The sequence below is a fragment of the Schistocerca piceifrons genome, chromosome 5 (assembly GCF_021461385.2).
Source record: "Schistocerca piceifrons isolate TAMUIC-IGC-003096 chromosome 5, iqSchPice1.1, whole genome shotgun sequence".
In the NCBI taxonomy this organism is placed as follows: Eukaryota; Metazoa; Arthropoda; class Insecta; order Orthoptera; family Acrididae; genus Schistocerca; species Schistocerca piceifrons.
The window spans coordinates 157,985,902-157,998,698 of NC_060142.1; the positions used below are offsets into that span (position 1 = coordinate 157,985,902).

Genomic DNA, 12,797 nt, shown 5'->3' on the forward strand with positions numbered 1-12,797 from the left:
TTACTCATCAACTCCAGCTATCAATTCTTAGTATGAAGTGAATCTTCGTCCATCAAGAAAAATTTTCAGCTTTGGGAAGAAATGGAAGTCTGACAGAGCCAAATCAGGTGAATAAGGCGGGTGTGACAACAATTCATTTTGCCATGCGCACTGCCTTGATGGAAGATGACTTTCTTCATTGCTAAACCTGGCCTTTTTGCGCGTATCTTTTGTTGCACTTTGTCCAGGAGGTTAGCGTAGTAATTGTTTGCCCAGTGGGGAGATAATATACATACAGAATCCCCTTCACATTCCAGAACACTGATCCATGACCTTTCCCGCCAAAGGAATTGTCTATGCTTTCTTTGGTAGCGGAGAATCAGCATGTTTCCACTTCTTTGACTGTTGTTTTGTCTCTGGGGTATAGTAGCGCACCCCAGTTTCATATGTGGTCACAAATTGGCGCAAAAAATCTTGTTTGTTTCTCCTAAAAGAGGCAAAACATTGTTCTGATATGTCCATTCTCATGTGTTTTTGATACAGCGTCAGGAGTCGCAGCACCCATCTTGCAGATAATTTTTTCATTTCCAATTCTTCAGTTCAAATGTGATATACCCTTTCACATGACATTTGGCAAGCCTGAGTAATTCCACACGGACTTTCAATCGGCGATCCTCCATGAACATTTTGTGCACTTTTGCAATGATTTCTGGAGTAGTGACACATCTTGGCCGACCACTGTGCGGATCATCATCTAAGCTCTCCCAACCAAATTTAAATTGATTTGTCCACTTTTCAACAGTTGAATATGAAGGAGCAGAGTCCCCCCAGTGTAATCTGGAAATCGGCATGAATGTCCTTTGCTTTCGTACCTTTCTTTACGAAGTACTTAAGCACTGCTTGAATTTCGATTTTTTCCATCTTCGCAAATCAGTATGTGGGAACAACATCAGAGCCACGTCACTGCCACAGCTCTCTTCCAAGAGGACTGACATGGCATGTGTTTACGGGCAATGAATATCACGTGAACAACCCATTGCACTAGCACTGACCTCTCATGGTGATTCCAAGAATTTTTCAAACCATTCTCATACATTCCTTGCTAAGTTAATAGTTTAACTTTAAAATTTAAATATATTTAAATAGTTCAATTTCTACAATAAAATTATATATTCAATTTAGTTATGATTATTACCCTTGTAAGTCAAAATGCTACAGGTAGGTGGTTAAAAAAAGTGAGTATACGAGGAAAATTTGTGTGGAAGTGTACAAAAAGAGCTGTGGGTGTGATCTTCACAACACACTTTTTTGTTTGCCATGTCGATCATTCAAGAACAGTGATGTTTGGGGTACAGTGGAAGCACAAAATCTAGGACATATTTTTTTTTAATGCAGAAATCATCAACATACAAACAACATACTTGAGCTTAATGCATTAGGTGAAACCAATATTGCAATAATATTAAGTCGCACCTTTCATGATGACATAGTGAAAAATAACCTCTTTATTTTTGTAATACTGCAGCAAATTGGTAAAATTTTACACAAGCTGCCACTGTTCATCTTAAACATTAATAAACTTATTGCATCAGCACATGGCTGCTTTTTTTTGTTTGGATGCAGTTATGATTGAAGACTATAGATTTTTGAAACAGCAAATATCATTAAATGATTGCTACACTAAATTTAGGGGTACTCTACACAAATGCTCATGACTGTTTATAATCACACAAATGAACTTAAACTGAACATACAGTTACTTGGAATAATATTATGAGAAGGAAAGTTGCTACTTACCATATAGCGGAGACGCTGAGTCACCACACACACACACACACACACACACACACACACACACACACACACACACACACACACACACACATACAACTCACAAACACATGACTGCAACCTCAGGAAATTGAAACCACACTGCGAGCAGCAACACCAGTTGCAACTGGTGTTACTGCTCGCAGTGTGGTTTTAGATGCCTGAGACTGCATTCCTGTGTGTGTGTGTGTGTGTGTGTGTGTGTGTGTGTGTGTGTGTGTGTGGTGTTGACAAAGGCCAATGGCCAAAAAATTTTATTGTGACAATCTTTTTGTTGTGCGACTCAGCATCCCCGCTATATGGTGAATAGCAACTTCCCTTCTCATAAGGTTTATACAGTTACTTGTCAAATTCTCTACGTGCAACTGAAGTTTCTTCTGAGTATGTGGTCAATGAAATTCATTTTTGAAAGAATGTGGAGCTGAATGAATTTTTGTATATGAAGAAATTTAGTGCACAGTGGTTGTCTTTGACAGAACAAAATCAAATTTGGAAAACTGTAATGTAATCCAAAGATTGTATGGCATCTTTAAATGACTGTGGACAGAATGTGGTTCAACCATTATATCCTGGGGATAGAGCTACAGTCAAGAAAAGAATTTGTTTCTGTGACACACGAAGTGTCATAATGACTTAAGCAATACTAACAGAAAGTATGCAGAACAGAAACGACAGATTAGTCTGTAAAAAATGCTCTTTTATCACAGAAATACTTATGCTCACACATCAGTCATGATCTGGGCTCTGAAACAGAAGTTCTACAATCACCTCATTCCACAGGTTTGGCTCCAAGATACTTCATTCTGTTTCCTAAATTCAAAAATCTAATTCCAGGGGAAAATGTTCTGCTGAAGGTAAAGGTTATCTCAGGAGAGAGAGAAAAAATATCAATTCACCCTGATGATGATATTGGTTAAATACTTATTCTGAACATAAAATCTGAAATTCTTTGATTAAGCTAAAGAAAGCCTTTACTGTAATTGTCTCATGGTAAGAGTAAAATTATGATTTTTTATTCGTGCTGTTACCTACGCAATGTCCACCACAAACACAGTAACTAGGTTTTTAGATCAACTGGTTCCCAATCCTGTTATCAGTGAACACAGCGATATTTCTATTACAAAGTTTGCTACATTGAGAACTACCTGATTAACAGAAAGAGTATTAAATCTACATAACTACAATGAAAAGACAGAAATAAGATGATAAGCAGTATGGAGATAGAAATTAAGAATATCATCCAGAATGGAGAAAGAACATGGTTCATCTATAGAAGAATGTGAGGTGAAATAAAATAAATGTTTCAAAGAAAGCATTAGGTGTCTGTAAATCACTGCACTTCCCTACAGAAAATAGCCAATAATTCAAGTTTCCAAAGATGCGATTTCCTCATTATTGTTAATGTTAAGTAGTGTAAAATAACATTTCTGCATTGTCACATAACACTGACGTTATTCATGAATACTTACCAATGTAGCTTACATTTGGGCACAGCTCACATCCATCTAAGTTATCATAATTACTTAGCTGATCTTCACTGGTGGGTCCCAAGATGTAAGTAGGCAAAGGAACTGAAAAAAAAAGAATATTTATCACAAGGACCATAAAACCAAATTCAATGTGGTGGAAAAATGAAGACAATAAAACAACTTTCATTTTCATTGCAGGACAAAATCATGACAAAAGGATGACTGATTAGTGTTCTTTTATAAACAAAGCCATTAAGAGGGAGCACAAGTTTGGACCGAGCACAAATGGCAAAGAAAATTGGTTGTATTCTTTTCAGAGGTCTCATCCTGTCATTCATCTTAATCAATTTATAGATACCACAGAAAACCAACATCAGAACAGCTGGACAGGGATTTGAACCCTCTTTCTTCCAAATGTAAGTCCAGTAATAAACAATACCATTCATATTTAATATGCCGGATTACTGCAGTTTAGAGTTTAGTTAACAAAACCTATTTTTGTAAGCATCTGCTCTGATGTGATATGGAAAAGGAAAATTAGTATGAAATTAAGTGAGTAATGATTAAAGTTCTATTCTGACAACTATGTGGAGTGATTAGAATAAATACTTGAAACCTTAATTGTTATAGCTAAACCAGGCTTCAAAACAAAAATTGTTGATAAGCACATTAACATGTCTGAAAACAGTTTCAGGCTTTTGGTAAAGTACTTCTTCAGAGTTTGTTACAGGACACACAGCCAGTAGTCACAAGACATTGATAAGTAGGCATAGTCATCACACCTAAACCCAGGTTTAAACCAAAGTGAATACTAGTGAATGAGCGTCCGCATACAAGCATTCAGTCAGGAATCCAGAGCACTACAAGTTGAAATTTGTCACTGTGTCCCCCTACGGATTACTTAATAACATTTTGATGAACCACAGTGAGGGGCATGAAGAATTTTCAGACTGTATTGGTAAACCCAATAATAAAATGATGAAATGAATAGGGTATCAATATGTTCAGCACACTGTAGTATGCCATATACTCAAAAGCATGACAAATCTAGGTAACTCCTGTCAGGATGGAATTTTTTTTAAAAGTGGAAGTCAAAATATGGTCACGGAATGCTGATCGAAATCTTTCAGACATTAGACAAAAAGCTGCTGGAAAAAGAAGTGAGTTTATGTAGCCTGCAGTAAGGGAAAGTTGTTGACAAACTCACATGATGAGCAAAAGTTGCAAATTTGTCAAAAGATAAACAGGACAAAATGTCGTGTGTTATTCAGTGAGCATATAGAATTACTAAGTGGTCATACATCATTTCCGGCAAAGCTTGCCTGAAATTCGACTGGGGATGAAAACCCAGTGTACTGAAAGCTATATGGTATTCTGCCCCATCTTAAACCATTAGTGGAGGAACTGATGAAACACCAAAAATAAGATGACATTTTACAGATGACCAGGAGCCCCTGTGACTACATGTGCATTTATAATAACTAAAGCCTGGTTTAGATCAGAGTGAACACAAGTGTCAGTGAACAAGCATTCTATCTGGAGTAATTGATATGCAAGAATAACCAAGCATCATTTGGTTGTGCTTGATTCACATTTGCAGGTGCTTGGTCATGTTCTGCTTGTTATTGGTCTTTCAGTGAACCATCACAGGAATTTAACTTTCTTTCCATTTCAGCACTCACAGTACAGTGAGAATTTGTCTGTTATTTTGCTCATGAAGTACTTTTGTTGTTAAATGTGATTTGTGTAACAAATGGAGTGGTTAGAGAAATGTAATGCTGCTAACAAAAATTTAGAGATACCGTAAGTATTTGTGGTGTCCAACAAATCATCGGCACAAAATACTGGATGAAAAGAAGTATGCTCAGTACAAAATTGCCAAAGCAGTCAAAGGTGAGAAAGACAATTCTTCATTTCTTTCTTCCAACAGCTGGGGAGAAACTGGCAAGACATGTTTCAGATTCCTTTAAAAAAAATGAACAGCACAATGAAATTCCTTGAAAGTAAAGAAATACAGATATGTTCAATGCAAAAGTTACATAGTAGGCACAATCATTCTTGTGGCTTATGTTGAAGGTAGGTGTAATTACATCACAGGCCTATCATTGTTGTTATAAGTGCATGCAGATTAGATATATTAGATTGGATGTAGATGTATTAATCAAATAAATAAAAATCATTTTTCCCTCAATCACTTTACCTTCCCTCCAACAAACAGTGAGAAGATTTTATATGTAGCCTATGTAACAGGTCACTTGGAATATTTTTATTACATTAATCACACTTTATTAATGTATCTTCCTTGTATGTATTTTGATAAAATGCTGGCGTGCTTTGCATTTATCAGTGTGCAGACATCAGTAACCATCTGAGATTGACCAACATCGGAAATGCAAAAAAATTACTAATGTAACTGTACCCAGGTTGCTAATAACTGGAGTGTAAATGCTAGTCTTTCTTCAGAGTATGTTGCTTGTCAACAATCAGTGTTCTATTTTTAGATTCCCCCCTCAGTTCCAATGAAAAGCTAGCAAAGAGCACCAACAAACATACTAATAATTTTTTGGAATAATGCTGAGGGAGGTTGGAGCTGCAGTTCAGTGATAAACGCACCACCCCAGGCAATTCATACCAACATTTTCGCCTCCTAATCAATTTTGCTCACTTCGTCAAAAGCAGTGTGCATTACACATAAAATCATTCCATCTGAATATTACGGATTTGCATCTTGGCTGTAAATAGTTTTTATTGAGAGAAAACCATAAGCCGATTATTGCAAACAACAATGGCACAAAAGTCATTGGGTTGGCATGCTATGCTTCTCTAGTGTTATCTTCTGTTTATTCCATTGTAAACACACATTCACAGGTACAAGCAAATCGTAATAAACTTTGTAGAGATGGCTGTGAATATGTGGTTGCTTACGTTCACTTCTGTTTGTTCTGGAGTAAATAAGGCTTAAGAAATGCATGGACAGAGGCAGAACATATCAGTTTTACTGTGCCTATCGATTGCTGAATTAACTCACAGTAGATGATGTATACCCATTATCAAACATCACACATCCCAAAAAATGTAAGGCAGTACAAGTATTTCACTACTATGTACTTAGGCAACAAATATCACCACACAGAAGTGGCACTGAGGATGTGCCAAAATCTTAAACATGGCTGTGATTCAGCAACTGCATAATTTTGGAGAGACTGAAAAAAAATTGGCCATCAAATCTGAATAAGATATTTTTATAAATATTGAAAGCTTGGTCAAGGGCTAAATCAACCCTTAAGTTGCAACTGGTTGGCTGATTTCTTTTCTTTTTTTTCCCCCCAACCTCTTTGATATGCCAAAACCTGAATTTACAGTCACCATAGGATACTATCAATATAATTTCCTACCTTTTGATTAAAAATGCCCAGATAACATTCCAATGTCTACTGGACATTGTGTTACAATGTATTGTCCACTGAGATAACATCATTGTTTTCTGTAGTTACATTGATGGCCATGTTGTAAAGCCGTGGAATCCCTATTTCAGTTCAGGATCACTTGCCTTAAACCGAATCTAGAGTAACCTCACTTTGTTCTGAAAGAGGAATTCTATTTAGGTACTATCATCAGCTGGATAGGTATCAAATCCAATCCACAATTTGTGGAAACCACACACAATTTCCCAATACATAATACAGTATAAGAGTGCGATCATTTCTTGGTCTGGAAATTTGTGCCTGACTACAAAAAAATTGCAAGCACCCTCACACAATCACTGAAAAAAAAAAAAAAAAAAGAAGAAGAAGAAGAAGAAGAAGAAGAAGAGTATAAAATTCAAGCAGTTTGTGGACTGTGACGCTTTCGTAGGGCTGAAGGAGCTATTAACATCTAACCCCATTCATGACTATCCAGGCTATGAAAAACCTTCATGTGAAAACATCATGTCATAAATGCATCGAATCACCTGAACAAAGCTGAGAAGAAACACTCCAAAATTATGGAGCATGGTATACAGAATAACTGACTTACACTGCTACCTGTACAGCAGTCTTTCTGAATAATTTCTGATTGTCTGGCCTTGAAATGAAGTCTTAGTCTCATAGACCCAATGAACAGTATAACATAACAAAAAGGTGTGCCTCATTGAATTCAACTTCATGGTGGAGAATAGCTATATATGAGATAAGCGAGGAACATCCTGTTATATACTAGAGACCATTCATAGTGGTATTGGAAAGCAAGTTTACTAACACTCTGCACAACTTCAAGTAACTTCAGCAAAACACACACATCAATGTCTGTCATTTGGCATATGTGAGAAAGACAAATATGAATTTTAGAATACGATACTCTGAACACCTAAAGCACTGAAAAGTGGAAGTATATACACCACATTTTCAAATAACCTCATATAACAGCATGCCAACCTACTGCCATAAAAACATGAGTAATAATTTTTTGAGGTTGTAATCTAGGCCCGTATAGATTTGCATGTGTTGTAGATGACATAGTGAATTTTAAATATACACATACGGCTGAAATGGACAAACAGCCACAGAACATGCAAAAGTAATATAAGATAATTATTATTAAGTTTTTAAGTTGTTTAAGACTTGGGGTTTCCAATAAAAACCAGAGATTTCAAGACATATTCTAATGTTATGACGACTTAACGTGTGAGTGTGGGTTATACTGATTTATTTACCCAAATCACATTCCACTTCTTTACGAGGTGACTTACTTGGAATTTTACAGCCCCTCCTCTTTGCGGGATAGTCAGCTTCTGGAAAATCTCTTTACTTCTTCTCTGTCGAATATCACTAGGTACAGGAACTTTTAAGCCTCGGATCACTACAATATCCCTCATCTTCAGCCTGCCACAAACTCATTCTTTCTTGTACTAAACTTAAAATATTCTTACAATCCATGCTTTGCATGTGGGAACGTCACATGATTTGGCCAAAGGAAACAAACTGATCTGAATTCCGCCAACTGTCATCCAGAGTCTGCATGTTCTGGCACTGAGACCGCGCACATACTGGCATACTAATTTGAAAAGGTCAGCCATCTTCAGCCGTTACCAAGTAAGTGAGCAACAATGAAATAATGTGCAGCACAAGGACACACAACGTCAGCAATTTGTGACACATCCCAATTCGCCACACATGATGAACTCCTCCACAGGAGAACTACTCATCCCGAAGAGTTTGCAGGGTGAGGTATTACATCACACACACAATGCAATCCTTACTCGAATTGGTGGATGGTATATTACTGTTTGCTATGTTGTAGATTTTTACAGGTGGAAAGACAGAAGTAAGTAAGTTAAGCACTACAAAAAACAATTAACATATTGCGCTCAGTTTGCATAACACGTGAAGTACAAAGCAACATAACTGCACTTACCACAAACAGATAAACCATTCTAGACAATAAAACCAGACATTCATAGTCCCTTTGTACAGACCCTGCCCACACTAAAAATGAAAGCTAACTGACCATTCACATGATTTTAGCAAAGGTGGTTATACTGGATCAAAGAGCCAAGGCTATCACTCATTCCTTGATACCCAAACAGCTGTTGGAATCCAGGATGTATGATGCTCTTGTCATGTAAAAGAATTAAAATTTCATGTCAGAAATGACTACTCAATTGTGTTGACTCACAGGAATCAAGTAATTGTGAATTAACCCCTACTGAGCCAAATAAAATGGTCATACTGATCTAGTACACTGAAACAACGAGAAAATGCTCAGCCATTACATAAGTGCCCAACATAATAATTGGTGTGAACTCTTACCTTATGTAGTAGCCACACATAACTCTGAAGTGTACTGGAGCATGACTATTGCCATATGAAGTGAACTACAGCAGTTAAATGACCATGCTCTCTTAATTATCAAGAGCACCACCAGGGAAGACATTTCCTCTGTACAGTTCTCTGCCAGGAGACTGACAGCCATTTAGAGGCATCTGGCACCAACACAAACGCTCTTGAACACCAATAGGCAGCAGTAAGGAAGACAAGCAGGCTTTTGAAATACCTTCTCACACAATGGGTGACGTTAAGTAACACACTTACTTTTAAGGGTAAAACAAAGGCATTCACCACGAAATTAGAGGCCAATTCTAAGGTATAAAGATACCATCACCATTTAATGAAATCTACAGTTAGCCACTAGGAGCACCACTATCCCTGTGGATCGAGAGTGACCTTTTGCAGGGGCTCCACAGACACTGTGCCAGACATCCTAGGCATCCAGGGCCTAGCAGGAGAGTGAGTCTGTAATCATCATAGGAACAAGTCTTGAGCTGTGCTGTGAAGAGGCACAAATTAATTGTCTTGTTTTAGCTTCTTTGTGCCTCATTATCTAGACTAGATTGCGGTTTTTTTGGTTTCTGATTACGTTTGAGGAAAGTTATGTGACATGCAAATCTGTTGTGCTACTCAGTAAGTGAGCACCTGAACTAGTACTGATGACAGTGCAGCCATCCACCTGCTGCTGGGCATTATTGCATAACATCTCAATGAGCTGACACTGATTACAACACTATGTATTACAATTTACTTTGTAGCCAAGGCCAAGAATACAGATTTCTATTTTTGTGTATTATATACTATTGGAACAAAAGTAAAATGTACGGGAGAACTGAGCATAGACTTAAAAATGCACACAGGAGTACAACAAGTGTCCAGCCACTTGGGTAACCCCAGCCCAGCTAGAAGCCCAACGTACTTAGTGCAGGCAGAGGCAGGTGATAATGATATAATTCGGCATGTAGCAACCTTGTCTGGAGTAGCCAGAGGGTTGAAACAGCAATTAAAAAAATGTAAAACGATGAGAAAAAGCTTAGGACCAAGAATATAAGATGGAATATATCACCCAAAGCTTAATTCAGAAATCTAAAGGTAAATCCCTCAAATCACAGTTACAACGCGTATGTGAAACATTCATTTCTTGGGACACACAGTAAGAAATTCAACTAGTGGAGCACACAGAGAGAATGGATCCAAACAGGCTAACACATCAGATTCACACATTCTTGAAAAATATAATTATGAGATGCAACTGGCAAAAACAAACAGAAAAATATCACCTGTTATATGGTATGTAACCGTGTGATTCTTATGTTTGCATGTATGGTGACAGTTATATTATTTTTGTCCCTGATTCACCTATTTTGTGCTTTTTAGCACTGAAGCTGACTATGTAATAGTTGAAATCTAGATCTGCTGTAGTAAAGTGATGGATTTTGCGATCAATTGCCATTCTTTTCTCCACTGTCTAAACAAAAAAAGACCATAAAGAATTGGGACTACCAAATTTACCAGACCAATAAGCAGTCAGCCAAATAACCCAAACATGGAATGTTTGTGCTAAGGGGGGTCAAGTGTTGATTTTATCCCACCTCTCTCAATACCATTGGTTTGAGGTCAGGTGACTGAGATGGCCAAGTTACATTGCTACCTCAATTACTCCAGGAATCTTCGACCAGCCGATCAAAAAAGAGAGAGAGAGAGAGAGAGAGAGAGAGAGAGAGAGAGAGAGAGATGTAATTCTTGGGCCATTCCAGCGACTGGCAGAGACGGTTGAGAACACAAGCCTTGAGCATGGAGTTTCAACGAAGCTCTCAATTTGCAGCTTTGTCCCCAGAACAGATCGTGGCCCTTTGGTTCTAGTCGAGTGGAAGGACTGAACCAGAGCTGACTGTGTGTGGGATGTACACAAGGATTTTTTAGATTAGGTGACCCTACATCCAATCCAGATAACAATAGCTGTAGGAAGCCCAGAAGTATCAGTGTAAGATCAAAAGAAATGCCTCTCATAGGTGAGAGTATTAAAATCCTAATGGTAAACTGCCAAAGCATTCAACAAAGTGCCAGAGTTTGAAGCGCTCATGAAAAAACAGTGAAGCTCCGTAATATCAGGTACAGAAAGCTGGTTGAAACCAAAAATTAATAGCATTGAGATTTTTTGGGGAAAATTTAAGTGTATATCAAAAGGACAGCCAAATGGGAAATTGAGGTGGTGTATTTATCACAGTAAACAAGAAACTCAAAGCCATTGAGGTAGAAACTGAAGCTGCTCATGAGATTGTTGGGCAAGACTCAGTGTCAGGGGTGGGCATAAAATGATAATTGCATCCTTCTGTCAGCCACCTGGCTCATCTCCTGATGTGACCGAAAACTTTAAAAAAAAAAAAAAAAAAAAAAAAAAAAAGTTCCCCAATCATACTGGAATCATTGTTGGAGACTTTAATCATCAAACAACTAATTGGGAAAATTATAGTTTTGTTAGTGATGGGCATGATAAGACATCCTGTAAAACTTTACTAAATGCCTTCTCTGAAAACTACCTAGGACAAATAGTTAGCAAAAACACTCACAATGGAAATATATTGGATCTAATGGCAACAAATAGACCTGACCTCTTTGAGGATGTCCACATCAAAACTGGTATCAGTGACCTGATGCGGCTGTGGCAACAATGATTACCAAAGTACAAAGGACAACTAAAAAAAGCAGAAAGATACATATGCTCAGTAAACTAGATAACAAATCAGTAGTGTCATATCTCAATGAGGAACTTTAAAACTTTCAGCACAGGGCAGGAGCATGTAGAGGAACTCTGGCTCAAGTTTAAAAGAATAGTTGACCATGCACTGGATAGATATGTACCTAGTAGAACAGTTCATAATGGGAGGGAAACACCACAGTATACAGTCACTATAAAGAAACTTCTAAAGGAACAGAGATTACTGCATAATAGGTGTAGAACAAAGTGTAGGGATACAGACAGAGAGATGCTGACTGAAATGCATTTGGCTGTCAAGAGAGCAATGTTTGATGCCTTCAATGAGAAACAGTTGAAATCGATAAAAATGATCAAAGCTCAGGGTATGATGGAATCCCTGTCCAAGTCTAGAGTGACTTTGTTACTGAATTAGCCCCTCTTCTGTTTATAATCTAGTGTAGATTCCTTGAACAAAAAAACCATGCCTAGTTCTTGGAAAAGGGCACAAGTCACACCCGTCTACAAGAAGGGTAAAAGAAGTGATCGTTAAAACTACTGCCCAATACCATTGACACTGATTTGTTGTAGAATCTTAGAATATATTCCGAGCTCAAGCACAATCAGGTATCTTAAACAGAATCACCTCCCCAATGCCAAGCAGCACAGCTTTTGAAAACATTAATTACATGAAACTCAACTCACACTTTCTCACGTGACATACGGAAACTTTTGGATAATGGCAACCAGGTACGTGCTACATTTCTTGACTTCCAAACAGCAATTCACTTAGTACCACACCTATGGTTATAGCCAAAAGTATGATCAATGGGATATCAAGTGAAATTAGTGACTGGATTGAGGACTTTTTGGTAGGGAGGAAGCAACATGTTATCTTGGATGGAGAGTCATTGTTAGATGTAAAAGTAACTTCAGGTATGCCCCAGGGAAGTGTGTTGCTGTTCATGTCATATGTTAATGACCTTGCAAACAATATCTAGACTAGATTGCGGTTTT

General features: G+C 37.6%; 1 protein-coding gene across 1 annotated transcript in view; it reads right to left on the bottom strand.

Annotated features, from left to right (window-relative positions):
- Positions 1-12,797, bottom strand: part of LOC124798295 (CWF19-like protein 1) — a 158,743-nt gene that overhangs the window by 110,197 nt on the left and 35,749 nt on the right. The window contains exon 3 of the mRNA XM_047261624.1: positions 3,279-3,380. Coding sequence (XP_047117580.1) covers positions 3,279-3,380 — 102 coding nt within the window. The remainder of the gene's footprint in view (positions 1-3,278; positions 3,381-12,797) is intronic.